The sequence below is a fragment of the Syngnathus acus genome, chromosome 9 (genome assembly GCF_901709675.1).
Source record: "Syngnathus acus chromosome 9, fSynAcu1.2, whole genome shotgun sequence".
Classification (NCBI taxonomy): domain Eukaryota; kingdom Metazoa; phylum Chordata; class Actinopteri; order Syngnathiformes; family Syngnathidae; genus Syngnathus; species Syngnathus acus.
In genome coordinates, this window is record NC_051094.1 from 2,749,607 (window position 1) to 2,767,810 (window position 18,204).

General features: G+C 41.1%; 1 protein-coding gene across 3 annotated transcripts; it reads left to right on the forward strand.

Moving 5' to 3' along the window:
* Positions 1 to 4,307: 4,307 nt before the first annotated feature.
* LOC119127288 (PDZ and LIM domain protein 5-like) lies at positions 4,308 to 18,071 on the forward strand. 3 transcript variants are annotated; one of them, XM_037259193.1, is made up of 10 exons: positions 4,308 to 4,465; positions 4,949 to 5,087; positions 7,262 to 7,413; positions 14,297 to 14,327; positions 15,616 to 15,641; positions 16,050 to 16,070; positions 16,177 to 16,194; positions 16,352 to 16,524; positions 16,705 to 16,747; positions 17,206 to 18,071. In XM_037259193.1, exons 2-10 carry the CDS (start codon positions 4,989 to 4,991, stop codon positions 17,303 to 17,305), a joined length of 663 nt encoding a protein of 220 aa, XP_037115088.1. In that variant the 5' UTR covers positions 4,308 to 4,465; positions 4,949 to 4,988; the 3' UTR covers positions 17,306 to 18,071. The 3 variants fall into 3 exon arrangements, with proteins under 3 accessions (XP_037115088.1, XP_037115089.1, XP_037115090.1); XM_037259194.1 differs by having other exon boundaries at positions 16,708 to 16,747; XM_037259195.1 differs by lacking the exon at positions 16,177 to 16,194.
* The last annotated feature ends 133 nt before the right edge of the window (positions 18,072 to 18,204 follow it).

Genomic DNA, 18,204 nt, shown 5'->3' on the forward strand with positions numbered 1-18,204 from the left:
CATTGCTCTTGATATGTTGTTCTGGTTTTCTTCTCCTCTTCCTTCCAGCGTGTGGTTTAATGTCCGATGGTATTTAGACCTGACATCCGCTTACTGCCCGATGACGGCTGGGATAGGCTCCAGCACGCCCGCGACCCCATGAGGACTAAGCGGTTCAGAAAATGGATGGATGGATGGATGTTTTGTACTTCATAGTCTGACTATGCATGGCACAAGATGACACTTAATAAATCTTGCAGAAGTACAGATCTGATGTGGTAAGTGTTTTTTTTTTTTAAATCACATCCCAGCAGGCGTCAGTGTGTCCGGTTGTCATTGGCGGACCTCTTCCCCGGAATTAGCTCCTACTTGATAAATGTGGAGGCGGGCACATATGCAACATACTTAGCTCACTTGCTTTTCTCCATCGGAAAGATTCCCAGCTCTTACTGCCGAGCAAGCTAAGGTGAGTGCAAGAATTACTTTGAGAAGTTCATATTGTTTGGCTGAGTTTTCATTAGTTTCCAGAGCTTTTTTTTTTTTTTTTTTAATGGAAAATGCTTTGATGAAGTTGTATTGTTCAGTTTTAGGCTTTTATAAGGACATTTGTGGAACATGCTAAAAAAAAAAAGATTACTAAGTATTGTGTCGTAAAAGGAGTGAGCACAATTTGTGCATGTTCTTAGATTATCATTAGACGCATCCGTAAAAGCATTCATGAGACATAAGTTTACTTTTCATTATAGTAAACAACTACAATAAACTTGCATATTTGCATGATTCCTTTGTTTCAAATTGCAAACTTAAGTGGATGTCAAGATTTGTGGCTTTTGTTGCCCGTGACAAGTCTGAGCTACTGCGTTTACATTCCAGGGCATTTGCTTTTTTTGGAAAATGATGATGATGACAGAATTGTCATTTCAGTGGTGTCTATCTGGGAGTGAGCGTCATGACCTACGAGAGCAAGCGGTGCACCCTGAAAACTCGAGATGGAAAATACATCACTGTGCAAAAGTACAGGGATGCATTCAAGCTGTGTGTCATCGAAAAGCAGGGAAGCAATAGGCGTATGTATTGTTGTAATTACAAATTTCGACTCTTTTCTCAATCCTCTTGAAATGACGTGTTCCCCTCACATACTGTATATAGAAATATCGTCAAGCTACGTCTGCCGTATTCTTTTTCTTTTTTTTTTTTGTCTTTGAGATGTATTTGAATGATGAGTCATTTCCTGCAATCACCTGATTTTGGCAAGGATTAGGCTATATATATATATATATACACATATATATATATATACACACATATATATATATATATATATACACACACATACATATATATATATATATATACACACACATACATATATATATATATACACACACATACATCTATATATATATATACATACACATACATCTATATATTATATATACATACACATACATCTATATATTATATATATATATATATACACATACATCTATATATTATATATATATATATATATACACATACATCTATATATATCTATATATATATATATATATATATATATGCACACAATATAAATATATACATACAATAAGTATTTGGCAAGCAAAGCAGAGCTTCCTATTGCCTACAATTGTAAGTTAGTGCATATCGTAAAGGGATAATCAGGTGAATGATTGTAAAATTTGCCAACTGCTGCCCAAGTTTTCATGATACTTTCCTTCCCAGCCCGTCAGGTGGAGCTATTTGAAGACAGTGTCAAAAAGCATGTTGCTTTGTTTTTCTGGCACAATAGCGTGTGTTTCAGTCTCACAGTGGATGCCAGCTCGCTCAAAGTGAGTCAAACGCTTACAATTCTCCACCCAGCCATCGTAGATTACAACAGTAAAAGTCCTTTTTTTAATAGTAAAAAATGTGTTTTCTCAGTTGAAGAAAAGCCCCCAAAGAGCCAAAAGCGATATCACACCTCTGCCCACATCCTGTCTCTTTGTCAAGAAACCCGGTGGTACATCCGGGTGGTACACCTTGGAGTCTGTGCAGGAGCCTAACCGGTATCTGTCCATCGAGTCCATCAAGCAAGGCCAGCTGACGCTGCTGATTCTCCGCAGCTCCAACGCCGCTCTGCTCCTCCAGGACGTCTAATCTACAGGCATTATTTTATTGATATACATGTTATAGATGTTAAAAGTTATAAATGGCAAAAATACAATTAAATAAATTTTTATTATCAAATCCAAACCCACGCGAGAGATTTGGCTTGATGGCTACTGAAATTCCAATCATATGAATCACAGATTATGAGTTTTAAATAAGAATACTGCAGCGGTTAGTCATGCAAATATGAAGAAAAGTATCGATCAATCGCCCTTTGGCTAGAAAAACTCCCAAGATTGATTACGTGCTACTACCTGAGACAAATTGTTTCAAAAGTAATCGAGAAGTGCTCGAACGCTATTCTCGGTTGGTAATTTTTTAAAACAATTTATTGCCTCTCCTGCTTCACATGCTTGGCACCCCCTCTTCTCACAGAAAAGCGATACTACAGACAGTTAAAGCGACAGGAGCGAGGTCGTCTTTATTTGATTTTTTTATTGTCAGACTAGAGCAAAATTTAGATCACATTGTGATTGAGAATACATAAATGCAAAGGTTTTGGGTACCACTAGAGGGAGCTCACATTCCTCTCGTGGCCCTGAAAATGATTGTGCAAGACAGATAAAAATGGAATTTTCAGCGCCAGGGTGGGGAAGTACAAACACTACATACAAATAAGGTCTGTCTTAGTAAACTTGTTAGTAAATTATATACTTTCTTTGAAAGGTGGGGTGGGGAAGTACAAACACTACATACAAATAAGGTCTATGTCTTAGTAAACTTGTTAGTAAATTATATACTTTCTTTGAAGGGTGGGGTGGGGGGCGGGGAATTGGTTAACTGACAAATACACAGGCCAAAATAACATTTATTGTGATCAAAGGGATTTTGTTTGCATTTTCATTTCATTTACACAGTGTCTTTCTTCTAATTGAATTCAATGAAATTCACAAGATTATTCAAATGATGTAACCTAGAATCAAACAAATACTGTATCTCTTTGCTATTTTTTTGTGCTAGTGGTGTGTGTGGGGTGGGGGACGGAGTTTAGGAGACACCAGGTGGCTGAATAAGAGGGTGGCTATCCCCCTTTTCATTCACACGGATGATGCATTAAATGTTATTTCGATGGGCAGATGAGCAAACCACAAAGGGGTGGGGCTTGTCTCAAACGTGATGAAGTATGCATGCATGCGTGTGTGTGTGTGTGTGTGTGTGTGTGTGTGTCTGTGGGGGGGGGGGGGGGGCTGCTAAGCTCTGGTCATTAAACTTGCGGATCTGGAGAGGTGAGCATATGGGACTGGAATAGATTGTTGGACAGAACAAAGGGACAGTCAGAAGGCCCGAGATTTCACGCTATAGCACACAGTCTATTGTCCGGGCTTTCATATCATTACACTTGGCCCATCAATCTTTTTTTTCTTCCATCTTTGACGCCCATTGAACACATAATCTATCAAATCTAGCAAAAGCAATATTAGAACGGGTTCATATCCGGGACAGCGTATCTCCACGAGGGGACATTGAATGCATCAGCTTTTGTCCCATCTGTCACTGTAAACGCAGTGAACAACAACTATATGGTATAGTTCATTGTCAGCCAACCCCAATCCAAGATTTGGATGGGTTCTCATAGTGTATCAGCCAGTCTTAATTTCGATTCGCATGCTTTTAACTGTACACGTTGTGCCGCATCCAGCCGGGCAGCACCGACGTTGGTTGCGATACTGTATTAGAAATATCGGAAAGTCATCCAATGACACAGACACTCCTCATTTTTCAGTAAGATGCACTAATAAAGCCGTTTTATGCAGAGGATAAGGAATATATGCCTCTGAGTAGCGTTATATTTTTGTCTACGTGCGTTGCTCCACCATTTGTATTCATATATGCGTTCCTTAAAAAGATTGAACATAGCAACATGAATGCTATTTGTTAGACCGTTTTGTATTGGTGTTAGCAATACTCGAACAGTAATCTCGCGCTACAGATAATTCAATAAAAAGTGAGCGGTAGAGCTATAGAGATCAGAGTCGACGGACTCTCGCCTCCATTCCACGTCAAAAATATCCTGGCTAAAGATAAACTGTCCCCTGTCTCCGCCCCCTCATCATGTGTGGGACTCCCAAGCACTTTTCAGTCACGTCATCTTTAGTCACTTCATCCTCCCCTGGCCATCCTAACCTCTCATCACCCCATCTTCATTCCCTCACTCCTCCTCCTCGGCCAGCCTTGGCCTCCCCTCCCTCCCCATATATAAAAGCATTTGCTCCACCGTGTGCCCCCTCACACACTCTCAGTGTGTTTGCTGGGAAGGGGATTGTCCCGGGCACACCAGGGGATTATTATACTGTCTTCACCTGCCTGCAAAGCCTCTCTGGAGATTCAAGTAAAGGTAGTGTGATTTTCGTTAAAGTACACTTAATGCCTATAATGCATTGAAATGTTTAAGTTGTGCTACGTTAGTTGCGTCTTCAAAAATTCTAAAAATGTTGTGCATTTCTGAAATGAAGTGGAATCCGGGTGCTGTCTTGCGATCAAATTTAAATCAATTTTTATAGGTTGTTGCTGGGGGCGTCTGGTAATTTTTATCTGCATAAGTTCAGTTTCAGTATTAACTTTGTTTTATACTTGATTGTTTTAAAGTAAGGAATTATAATTCAATTATTTTTAGTGTATTTGTATATCAGTGTTGATTTTTTTTAGCATTTTAGTTGAATGTTAAGTTAAATTCTAAATATTTTATTATATGTATTTTTTGTATATATTAATATTTATTTTTTCCTATTAAATTTTTCCGTATTTAAAAAAAAAAAAAAAAAGTTGGTGATATAATTTTTTTTACCCCCGCAACATTTGTCACTTTGCTTTTCTGTAGCGCTTCCCTCGGACGTAACAAGAACCAGCACAAAGAAACCATGAGCAGCAACTATAACGTCACACTGTCTGGCCCGGCCCCCTGGGGCTTTAGGCTACAAGGCGGAAAAGACTTCAACTTGCCCCTCACCATCTCCAGGGTAAGACAAAAACCCCCCAAAACATCACAATTTTTTTCTTTTTCAAAAAAATTTGGCTTTAATACGGTATTTTCCATTAGGCGGTTGGTTAGTTTAATCTGAACAACAAGAACCACAGAGTACTAAAATCATAAAGGCCAGAGTGCTCTGAAAATGGACCTCTGAATGGAAAAGTGTGACTCAATAAAGAGCAGCCCCATTAAAGTCCTTCTCAACAGCAAGTTGAGACTTTTCAAGTCGTAAAGGCTAGACGACAAGTCGCTAAAAGTAGAATAAAACAAGCCGGCATTCACAGCGGGACTCAATGATTGGGTTGTCGAGGTAAAACGCAGACATATGAACACTTGTGCTTGTTCATAGCACATTTATGGAAATACTTTGTGCGTTGTTGGTAGTTTGTGGGTGAAAATTGGCTTTATAGTTTACAATATTCTGAAGAGGCATGTTGGAGCCAACATCTGGAAGATGTAATGGATCCTTTCAAGTGTGTATATATATATATATATATATATATATTTTTTTTTTAATCATTTTGAAGCCTCGTTTTAAATATTTCATTTTAAATCTTGCATTTTTTTAGCAGGCCTGTAAAGAACAGTTTTCTTCATGGTGTGTACAAAATTAAAATAACAACGATACAAGATATTTACTTTTGCTATATAGGGTCTTTACGTAGCCATTGCCATTATATAATCAACATTGGTAGAAATCTGTCCGTAAATAGATTTTTTTTTTTTAGTGTTACCCATGTCCAGAACCATTTGCCTTTCCTCACCGTCACTTCCTGTGCTGGAAAGCTGGTATTGTTCACAACATCATAATTGGATTTTACCCTTCCAGAAATTTTCTATATGTACCTCCTTCCACATGTTGAATGACTTGGCACACTGTCTCAACAGCTACATATTTTCTGTGGCGAATCGCTTAATAATCGTTCTTGGATAATTAGAAAATAACCGAACAGCGACTAATTCCGTTTTTGTTGTGATTGTGCGCTGTTTTGAGTCGAACTATTGTCAAATTCAGAGCCACTTCCAATTGTCGGTGAATGTGTGAGTGATTTAATGTTCACGTGTTGGGAAAATATGACGGTCGGGGGGGCCACAGAGCATTAAGGCTAATCCCGGTATCTTTTTTAGCCGTGCCTGAGCGTCTCGTCATGTCTTTACATATACAGTATGCAGCGTATACGTGTGTGTGTGTGTGTGTGTGATAATATTGCAGAAGGGTGCAGAAAAGTTACAATTTCAACTATGCTTTATATCGGATACCGCCGGATCAAATGGATTCATTGCAAGGGGAGAAGTTGGTATCACTAAGGTGTGTGTGGTCTGTTTTTATTGTGTTAAAAGAAACAAATGACCTCACTGCTACTTGAGACCTTCTCGGACCCGAAGAAATGCCAGAGCCACCCTTGCGCAATACCTAAAACGCTGATCATAGACATCAAACGCCAGAATAAATGACTTATTTTTTTTCTTTTCTGGTGGGCGGGTTTGAGTTCAGTTCTAGACAAGCAATACAGGGTGTAACATCCTACACATGTCACTGTCCGCCCTCTGTCTGCTGATAAGAAAGTAGTCTGCTTTTTATCACGACGTGCTTACATAACCTATTAGCTTGTATCTTGCTGCGAGACAGTGGAAGAAACGTAAGCATGGTAACACATTCTTGCATGAGGGACCCATGTGAAGTACAAATGAATGTCAAATCAAGTGAAATGCCATCCTTTCAAGACCCCCAAAACCCACCACAATGTTTCGTTTTGGTCACGTTTTTACAATCACACTGCCTTGTGTCAAAACATAATCAACTGTACATATTGCGAGTGTTGTCATTTTCAATACGGATAAACAGAACGGCAACCATTGAAGGCATCGTGAAGCAGTGTCAGGCAAAGCGAGACTTACATGGTGTTTGTCCAAACGCTATAAACTGGTTTGTTTTTGCATCCCGCCTCATAAATCCAGCGACACCTTTTTAACAGGCACCCTTAAAGGGTGGGATGGCATTTATGCTTTTAATTGGTTCCAAACTCAATGGCTATTCAACAGGTGATGGAAAAAGATCCAAAAGACCCTTTATTTCATTTCTGCCAACCTTTGAAAGGGCAAAAGTCCCATCGACACACTCTAAGTCAATGAAAACAACTGATGCTTATTTCATTTGTTCAGCTGAACGATGGCAGCAAAGCGGCCAAAGCTGGCATCGCTATCGGAGATATGGTTCTGTCCATCGACGGTATTGCCACAGAGGGAATGAACCACCTGGAGGCCCAGAACAAGATCAAGAACTGCACAGGCAACCTCAGCCTCACCCTACAGAAGTAAGTCTTTAGGCTTCGGCCTCTAACGACCATTTCAGGCCTTAATGGACGTTGTAGCCATTTATTAATTGCAACGTAAGAACGGCATCTCAAAAATAGGATTTACTGTAATAATTCAAAACAACATTTCTTGAAAATCTGAAATGTAGGTGTGGTGCGAAGGATGAACCTTAAAATGTAAACCTTATTGCTGATCAATGCTTATGTTTGGGTGAGCGTTAGAAAAATGATCTGTCATTGATCATTTGGGTGAGCGTTAGAAAAATGATCTGTCATTGATCAAACAGAGTCATGTTTTTTTTAGGGGGGTGGGTGGGGGGACCGTGTGGTGTGATCCCAGTATCATTTTTATTAAGTGTGTGATCAAACAGTCTGATTGGGGACAGATGGATTCGACTTATGAGCCTCCAGATTTTTTTGTTAGAGGCGCTCGGCATCGACAGATGAGACGTTCTGTGTATTCCAACACGGTCATACATAACAAACATCTGGACTTTAAAGGAAAAGGGCCAGTTTGGTCTTCGACTTTCTATTAGTTTGACATGTTTTGTCACTTTTCAGTGTTGCTCGACCTTTTTGATCAGATTTTCACAGGATCAAAACGGCAAATGTCACAATTTCCCTACTGTACAATCCCTCGAGGCATTTTTCGGCTACCATTGTACATTGGAACAGACTCATCATGCTAAGTTAATCAACTAAAAGAATGGCTTTGCAGTTAAAGGACAAAAACCAAACTGGGATCAATACAAACCGCCACATTGACGAAAAACACATTTATGTTCTTCCGAAGGTCAGACAACAGGTGCCAGAACATCAGTATGCTAAGTTTAGCACCCTCTTAAGTCCTAATGATTTTTCCATTCTCACCCTTATTGTCATTTTAAATTCAATTTGATGAGATACTTACAGTGAAAGCAGCTGCCCCTATCTTGTTACACTGATACATGTGGCGCACATATGTCTGCAAAGTTATTAGTACACAACGCTCATTTTACTAGCACTGTTTAGTAACTTCAGGATCCTCTCGTCTAGTTTGTTTGGTATTCTTTGAAGGCCAATGTACCCATTCGATGTCTTTTTTCCCGTTGGGCTATCTCGCGTTTATGATGCCACTTTACCCTTGAGTCACATGAGAAATATTCTCCATGAAAGACAATTAAATACATGAATTAATATCCAGTAATCATTACAAGGATTTGTTAGTGTTTTCTGAGTCCAGTTGTGAACTCACAACATTGCAACCGGCGTCTTAATTGGGCTTTTTTTTGGATACAACACAGGAAGTTATTTTAATGTCTACATGTGCAGAGTTTAATGTTATTTGGTGCTATGGCCTTTAAAAAAAAAAAGAAACCTAATTAACCTGAAGCACCATGGGCTATAAAAAGACATGTCGCAGCTTGGGTAAACAAGATATCACGCAAAGAACAAAAGGTTTGGAAGTAGCTTTTGTGCTGAACGTTTCTTATGTTGTTTTTGAGATCGTCCCCGTTGAAAGGGGCTCCAAGCACATAATTGCCGTGTTGTTCTTCCCGGCCCAATGTATCAATGGTGGACTCATCATGGGGGTTGGGGTCTGTGTACTCATGTGGAGAGCCACAATGACAGGCCATAATAAATCATGGATAAACACAATCTGATTTTTCAGATGTGCGGTAACGGCAGATTTACACGCGTTGCCTTCTTGCACTGGCGTTGCTTTACAGACCTTGCATACGAGTCAGCGGTGATGCTAAGATCATGTCTCAGCACTCGTCTCCAAAATATCCTTTGGGATTGTTTGAAGTTACACTTCTGCAGTGGTAGCATGTAACAACGTCTCTCCTTATGTGGTCAAATTAGAGTTTTTGATTGATTAAGATCTTGGGGATTAAATAGAAAAATTCTCCAAGCATGGTCTTGAGATTTTTTTTTCAGTTTTGGTTGGCTCCAAGAATGATTCATGGTGAATGCAGTTTCCTGTGCTCGTCTGAAAACCACCAGCTTCTGGTGTGCAAATTTTACTTCATTCTAATCCACACACAAAAACCCCCCTCATAAAAATAAGGCATACTTTTTCACTTTCATGATCATTAGCTAACTTAGCGGTTTTAGCTCAGATTTTACACCGATAGCATAAAAGTCAAATGTAGTAAAATGACTCACACTCTACAAGACTACGAAGTTGTGACTCAACTCCAGACCTTTGTTCTAACATTGTGTAAAAAAATGCTAAATTAGCTTAAGTTAAATACCCCTTTTCTAAATCAAAGTCAAAGTCTGCTTTATTGTCAATTTCTTCACATGCCAAGACACAAAGAAATCGAAATTACGTTCCCACCATCCCACGGTGACAAGACAACATACATACAAGTAAACAACACAAAAAATAAAAACAAGGAGGCACAAACAATGAATAAATAAGAGCGATGAATAAATAATAAACAAACAAAAAACATAATAAATAAGAGGAGGAAAAATGGAGCAAGTGTGCATACAGCAGACAGTCAGAATATAGCGCAAAAGTACAGGACGCTACACAGAAGGGGGGGAGAGAGTTCAGGATCCTAACAGCCTGGAGTATGAAGCTGTTGGTGAGTCTGGTGGTGCGGGAGCGCAGGCTCCTGTACCTCTTCCCAGAGGGCAGAAGATCAAACAAAGAGTGAGCGGTCGCCTTGCGGGTGAGACTGGAGGTGTAAATGTCCTTCAGGGAGGGGAGTGAAGCACCAATAATCTTCCCAGCCGTGTTCACTATGCGCTGCAGGGCCTTCATGTTGTATTCGGTGCAGCTACCACCCCAAATGCATGATTAGACAGATTTCTTTTTATGCCAAAATCTGACAGACACACCAAATTTGCCCTGAAGTCATTTACCAATTCTTCCTGCTTCATTTAATTCCTCAAGATATCACTCAGTCAACCAAGGACCAAGAAATTGAAAGTTCAAAGTACATTGCTAGCCTTCATGCAGTAAATGTAGATAAGGTATTTATGCGTAAACACAAGGAAAGACATTGTTGCACGTAAATGAATACTTGTTGTTCATGAATTCATGCGCACATACGTGAACGTGTGCGTGCGGCTCTCAAACTGACAGCTGCTTGAGTTATTTTGGAGTTCAGAAAGTTGGCTTGGAGTCGTCCCCAGCGAGGGGTTCTGTTTGGGAAGTTGATGTCGGGCTGGGGTGTATGCTTTCATTTTGTTGACATTGCGTTCTCGGAATAGAGACTGTAAGATTTGGATTTGAAGTCCGAAGTTGCTCCGCCGTGTGTATGACGCACGTGCGTCGGAGATGCATGTTGGCCATCGTCCTCTTGGGTCGGCTTGCATTGTCAATCTCACCCCCGCGTAGCTAAAGATGAGTATGATGGATCGGGATCTTCCACAGTCAGTTTGTGTATGGCGGCGAGTAGCGATTGCCACGCCTCCCCGCAGCTGCCGTCGTCACTTAGCCCTCACCGTCCGTCGCTTGCCAGTGATGTTCCACGGCCAAAGCTCCTCACCTGTCTGTGTCCTTCACCCTCAGGCTCCAGTATTGGCCAAAGATCATCCAAAAGCCCATCGCCGTCGCTTTTGGCCAGGCTGGTCCGTCGTATTTGCCAGGACGCTCCTAATACAGGGAGAACGTTGCCACATTTAGACACACCTGCCGCTGCCCGTCTTTTGCAAAGGGCTTGTTTTTGCACATTTCGAGCACACCCGAGCACGATACAACCTTCAAACAAGTGCTGCTTAACACACACAGAACAGCAACAAATACAAACAGTATTCAACAAATTGATGTAGGGGATCTTCTTTGCCTCTTATTTCTAATCTCTGCCCAGCATGTTTACGGCACAAAGTTGTAGTATGCTGAAGGGATACATCTCTAAATTCATTGTAAAATCCCTAAAAAGACAAAACAAAAACAATCTCGGCTGAGGGCAAGAATGACAATCCGCAAATTGCACAAGAGCGGGGCTCAATAAACTCAACTGTCGCTCCTTCTTTCTGTCTTTAATGTATCTTTCCGTAAACTAAAACCAGACCTCTCTCGGCCACTCTGTCATGATGACTGATACCCAAACACGCAGCTGGAGGATCACATGGGATGTTCTGACAGGAATAATAATACACTGTCTCCTCACAACTACTTAGTAATGACTGTAAATGAGTTTTGGGCAGACAGGACAAACCTGATCGAAATGACATGTTGAGGCTTCATTCCAAAGCAAATACTCTTCTAATGATAGCTTTCAAATCAATCGTAATCAACACACACTTTTTTTACACAATCCTCAAGATAAGATAAGATGAATTCATTCAAAGATAAATAAACGGTAAATTGATTTATTACTAGTTCAGCATGGATTACATGATTCAGAAAAGGTGTAATATTCAGAGAAGGGGGGGAAAAAATGACACTCTACTGGTTGTTGTCGTAGAACTTTGCGTTGTGTTGTTCCGTCGCGGGAGTCAGCCAAAAAGGCAGTTAACGTGGTTAGCCGCAGAAACAATTAGCACAAATCAAATATAAAATGTTTTATGACAGTTGTAAAGTGTTCAAATCTTGACAATCCAATATTTTACAGGCTTATGTGAATTTGTTTTTATGAGGTAATAGTTTTAGTCAAATTCAATCGCATAATATTTCAGCATAAAAATGCTTCGATTTTAATTCATAATCCACAAACATAATCAGAATGCAGTATTGTAAAAATCATTTTGGATCTGACATACACTTTAAAGGAGACAATCCTTATACACTCGCATTTGGTTGCATATTGGCATTTGGGTGGAAGCCGCATTTCATCACCAAGCTGCCGAATTGCACTTTTCATTTTGTGTAACGCATCTGCGTACGTGACACACCACCAACCAAAATACTCGCCAACACTACGTTGACAACTTGACAAGTATGTGCGCTTATCACAAGCTAATGCTAATCTCAGCATCATCATATCTGTGTAGTCCGCTTGTTGTTAAGAGATGTACATTTGTGGAATGATCACAACATATCACAAAAGCTTTACTAAGTTGTGTTACTCCAATCACCCATCTATTGATACGTAGCAAAATGACATAATATCTCCTCTTTAATTGAAAGCTGTCTGCTGTACGTGTTTGCTGTCTTTTCCACATTTAGCTTTATCTATGGAATATGTTATTCCTGAGTGAAGTCAGCTGTGCAACAATCTCTGGAACAGCAACTTGAGCTCTTATGTGGAGCCGATGGTCTAATTAAATCCACTTGGATGGCGCTTCAAGCATTTGGATGTTCTCATGCAGCTTGCCCCCTCCCCCAATTAATACTTCCCCTTACTGGGCCCCGGCACGTAATTAGTCAGCCTTCAAGGCAGGGGTTGCTATTCTTAACTCCTCCTGCATGGAATTCTATCTAAAAGCAGAACCACGTGATTTAAAATAAATAAATAAATCATCGACTATGATATCGGCATTTTGTCTCCGTCTTTGGCTGGGACGTTCCTAAAAGCAATTGTTTTGTTGTTGAGGGCCAGCTTTGAAGGTTTTGAGCCTATCTGGCGCTAACTCCACATGGCGGCTGTGCTCGGTCCACCCGTTCGAGCTTCCAAGTTCAAGCCGCCTTTATCATCAACGCACAAATTCATTTACGCCGGCCGGGGCAGCCGAGTAGTCGAGCACACGTGGCAACGATTGGTCCTGCTGGCATCCTCTCTTCATCACGTTGGTCTGTCTGCTTCAAATTATGGAACCACTAAAAAAAACTTACCTTAGCATGACTGCATACAATACAAATAGCCTTTTACTGATGAATGATCATAACACAAAACAATATTAGTCATTTCTTACACTGCTGTCTCCTCTTGTTAGCCTCCTAAATACCCGCTAGGTGGGTTTTTCTTTTCCCCCCTCGCAAACAAACATCTGCAAAGGCTCACTAAAGCCTTTACGAGTAACGCGATGAGGACAAATGATGAAGTGCCACTGCTCAAATGACTTGACAGTAAAGAAAAAGTCTTTAACGATTAATCGAAGCTCTCTTCGGAGTGACGCATACCGGAAGACCTTGGTACATATTTCCATTGGGTGTTCAAGAGGTATGAATGTCACGCCTGTCAGCGTCACGTTGTCACCGTGAACTCACTCCCTTGGTCCTCGCACATTTGCGCTATGGACAAACATTCCAGCTCGTAAAATATCTGACAGGGTGTGTGCGCGAGGGTCCATTGTTTGAGAAGCCCATAGCTTGGTCCACGGCGTGTTTGCCATTTGTGTCCACTTTTTGTCGTTTTACGTCATAAAAATGGAATGAAACTTCTCAAATGGTGTGGATTTTTGTCTGGTTTTGGGAAAAGGCGCCAAATCGTCTGTAATAGGAAGAATACAGACGTGCGCCCGAGTTTCCAGAAAGTGCTTATCTCATGGTGAATTAACAGACGTTTCTGGAAAGGGCTCGCTCTCGTCGGAATGCTGTGACTCCTCTTTGGTTACCGGACAGTTTTAATGACCTCAAAGTAATGTTCGGTCAGGTCTAATAACAGCAGGTCATGTACAGATTGAACTTACTTTTGGCCTTTTCCAAGTCACAAGCAATTAGAGTCGTGTGATTGTCAAGTATTTCAAATAGAAAATGAAACTGGCTGGAAGTGATTAGTGTCATTTTGAAATGCAAATTTGATTTGATAAAATCAACAACTGGCCATAAATGTGCCCTGACTGGAGGCCATTTAAAAATGTTTCCTCAGGTGACCTTTAGGGAAGAGCATGTGGCCTTAAGTGGTGTCGACGATATCACATTGACGGAGGGAGGCTAAAAATAGCTGCTTTTAAAGTGCGCATATTGTACATTGGGAAGGCACGTTGCAACTCCTGCTGTTTTTTGATGGTCTGGCACAGAAGCAGATCAAATTGAAATGATGTCCTTTTTCTATCTTTTCAGAGTGGCCAAGCCCCCTCCAGTGGCACCCAAGGTACGATCACAATATTTATCACAAAACGATTGCTTACCAAGGCCACACGCCAGTTGACATTCAGTCCAAACGAAAGAAGATGTGAAGTATTTCCTCAAACAGTCGCCATCTTTCCAATCAAATCAAATGAATTCATTTCTATGACAACATAGACATTGAAAAGTTGACCGGCTGAGCCCATATAAACTCATTTGCTAAGCAAAACAGCAGCACCAAATTACTTCAAGTCTCTCAGGTTAGCAACTGAGATGAACTGAGAAGTGCGGGTTTTTTTGTTTTTTGTTTTTTAACACACCCCTGACAATTTGGTGACTAAAATGTAGATAAAATCTTGTACCAGGTGAAAGGAAATGATTCACCTGGCGTGTCAGTCATCCTTTAGCGGCTTGTCACTGCTGAAATACATTGCGAAACGATTTATCTTGCCTGTGTGGGTTGCATGAATATTACTCGCACCTTGTGGAATGCCTTTAATTACGCCGATGCCTCTGCGAAACGTAAGTAACAGGGCCTCCGTGCCCCAAATATTTGGCGAGTCATTGACACGCTCCTGAATAGATTTCAAATTGCCCAGAGATGCCACAAGATGGCAGACAACCAATCCCCAGTGGTGGTACAGTACGAGTTTACTGAGCCAGCACCAAAGAGGCTTCGGTGACTGTATGCTGTGATGTTTGCGTTTGCATGCCAGGTGAACAGATGTGACATCATAAAACCCGTGGCCATCACTCATCCCCCCTCCCCACCCGACATGACCCCCAGACCCTACGGGGGCTGCGGGTCAGACGTTTCCTCCTCGGCCGCCTTCATCCCGTCGCCGTCGTCCGCCTTCACCCCCGCCGTCACTCCTCTTTCCTCGCCGCCCCAGTCGTCCGTGTACAACACGCCCATCCACATCTACTCCACCGAGAACGCCTGTGAGGTGGCCATGGGGCAAAGGCGGGGCCTAATTGAGAATCAGGGTGGACAAGTCTTGAACGGGTGAGTGGTGAGAACAGAAAATCGGAAGGGCTCGCTCGTGTGTGTAAAATTCTTTCTTCAGAGCCGATCCAAGAAGCGAGCTTTTAATATTCATCGATTATTTTTATAGGAATAATAATACATTGGATTTATAATAGCACTTTTCTATTGGATATTTACTATCACCCTTGTGGTCATCACCGCCATGGCTGCTTAGGTCGGCTCAGCGTGTTGTTTGCTTGCTGCCTGTTGAGAACGGTTTTGAATTTCCTCTCGTACTATTTTTGCCCCCCTTTCAATCTTTTTTTTTTTCCCTCCTTCTTTGCAGACGACAGCAGCTCCTCTGGTCACAAAGTTAGTTTCTGATGCATGGATGACTTTATTTTTTTTTTCATGTTATTTTTTTACTGTACTGAAACTCCTTATTTGAGGAACAGGACTAAAAGTCACGAGGGAGTTTCTAACATTGAATTAACGTACATGAACTACGTATAACCGCATAGCGTTGATGCTAATAGCATGTTGATGACAGGACTGTGATTCAACAAAGAAATTAAAAAGTAAAAAAAACACAGAAAGGTCATACTTGAACTATCACCACATACAGAAAAAGCTTAGTTTTTGGTTTTCCCATGGCATGAACATGCAGTCCTACCTAATGTAGCTTCCTGTGTGATTTTGATGTTTTGGCTCCCTCTAGTGGCCATTTATTTTTCTACCTCGATCACCTCACTTCTTTTCCTCTTCTTTATCTCCCTCTAGTGGACCTCACAGTACTTTAAAGTAAGTCTTTACACACAGCCTCCGCTTTTCTGTGTATCGCTCAATGTCAAATTTTGTATTTCTGTAAAGGTAGAAAATTTAGTCTTTGCTTTTCTTTTTTCTTAAGAAAACCCCAGCCACCCAGGTAATAAAAGTGGCCGTAATCATGACATGTGTATCGTAGCCCATGGTCTTCATGCCGTCCTTCATCAAACGTGGAAGCATTTCATTCCATCCCTAACAGCGTGTGCCGAAAAATAATTGATTGTCCTGGTTGACTTTGACCTTTTCCCTCCTCGCAGGCCTCCCCGCCGACACGTGGTGGACACCGACATCCACTTCTACCATGTGCCGTCTCACGCTGGCGCCAGCCGGAAGCGCATCATGGAGGACACGGAGGACTGGCGCCCGCGCACCGGTACCACCCAGTCCAGATCCTTCAGGATTCTGGCTCAGATTACGGGCACCGAGAACTGTACGTAACCGTTGCTACATTAAATTAGGAATTGAAATAATTCGTTAAGCACCAAAATTGAGGCAGGGGGGTAAAAGGGGAAAATGAATAAGCATCCAAAAAATAAATACATGCTACTTCTAATAATGATACTTAACATCATCATCGTAATAGTGATGCCACTTTTTTTTCCTTTTGAAGCAGCTCAAGAAGAAGAAGAAGCAGACACGGCCAAGAAGACAAAGTAAGTGCTTGCCATTGAACTTTACTGACAACTGACTACTAAGGCTTGTGGTTTGTTATTGTCACACTTTTACTAAATGTTAGACCTACTACGTTTTTTTTTTAAAAGATAATATGGTTGGTACAAGACAAATATGCACAACTAAGCTGGTTCTTATTGAAGAGTGGTTGACATGGAATGGTGTTGAATTAAAAGTAGAGGCTTGGCGTGATTTGTCAGTGGTGTTGAAAGGCTCGTTGTGAGCCAGCCGCATGGCGTCTTAACCTGAGATGTTGTTGGTGGACTGCTGTGTTTATTTACCGCAAGGGCGCATTGTTGAATATCAAAGAAGACAAAACATTTTTTTTTTTTGCACGATTCAAATAAGATATTAACACAGCCTGGCTGTTTTTGTGCTGTGCCGTGTTTTTGTGGTCCTCACCTCAAACCCGGTTATCCTGAACCTTTGTTCTCTTCAGAGTGAACAAGGCCACCACGCGTTTGGTGATCGGCCCAAAGTACGGCGAGCTGAGAGACTGGCACCACGGCGTGTCCGCTCGTACCCTCAATGTCCAGTAGATCTGTGTAAATACGTATATTTTTGGATATACTGTTTGTGAGTATTTGTGCACGGGTGTGATTGACTGCTGTAGTGGCTTGATGGCACAGTAGGACGTTTTAGCGCAGACGAGCAGAATGAGTACATATGTATATTTATGTATACACGACATGCTTACAGTCATTGTTTTCAACGATATGTTTTTCCTTCGCTGAGGGAGTTTTAGTCGGGGAAGTTTTAGTTGGTGTAACCCATGGACAAACGTATTGGAACACCAGCATGTTACAACTACAACCGTTGGAAAAAAAACAACAACAACCTGATGCCGATACAGTGGAATCTCCAAAGTGGACCACACTGATGCTAGTTGACTTGCTGGTTAATTTCAAAACACATTTTCCAACTTTGGTGGTTGTCAATTTTGTCCGTAGAGTAATCACATCTCACTGCAGGTTTAATTGTTGTTCAAGCAAGCAGTTTTCGGTGGTCGTCTCCAAGGATGTGTATATAAGTGCATGTGCCTCCACGTGGGAGTCCGAAATAGTGTTTGAGGACACTTTGAGTGGTCTAAAAACTGATGACAATGAAAGTAAAAATGTTGCCCTTGTTTTAGGCTTGATGACAAAGCGGAGTGACTGCGTGAATGTTCTCCTAATACTTTAAAAAGGCTTTTGCTATGTAAAATATTCCTCCTTCTATTTATGTTTACTTTTGGCAAATTTGAAGTGGAGTCAAATAAGGTACCATTTTATCTTATAGCTAATAAACTTGCTGCATATCCTTCTTCATGTTCTTGTGGTCTTTTTTTTCCCCGCCCCCTTCTTTTTGGTGTTACTTCAGTACTTATTCACCACCACCAGATAGATAGATAGATAGATAGATAGATAGATAGATAGATAGATAGATAGATAGATAGATA

Excerpts from the sequence above, each read along its gene's own strand:
- LOC119127288 (XM_037259193.1), top strand. The coding sequence starts at position 4,989 with ATGAGCAGCAACTATAACGTCACACTGTCTGGCCCGGCCCCCTGGGGC. Across the intron at positions 7,414-14,296 it reads CTCAGCCTCACCCTACAGAA|AGTGGCCAAGCCCCCTCCAG; the intron begins GTAAGTCTTTAG and ends CTATCTTTTCAG. Across the intron at positions 16,748-17,205 it reads GACACGGCCAAGAAGACAAA|AGTGAACAAGGCCACCACGC; the intron begins GTAAGTGCTTGC and ends TGTTCTCTTCAG.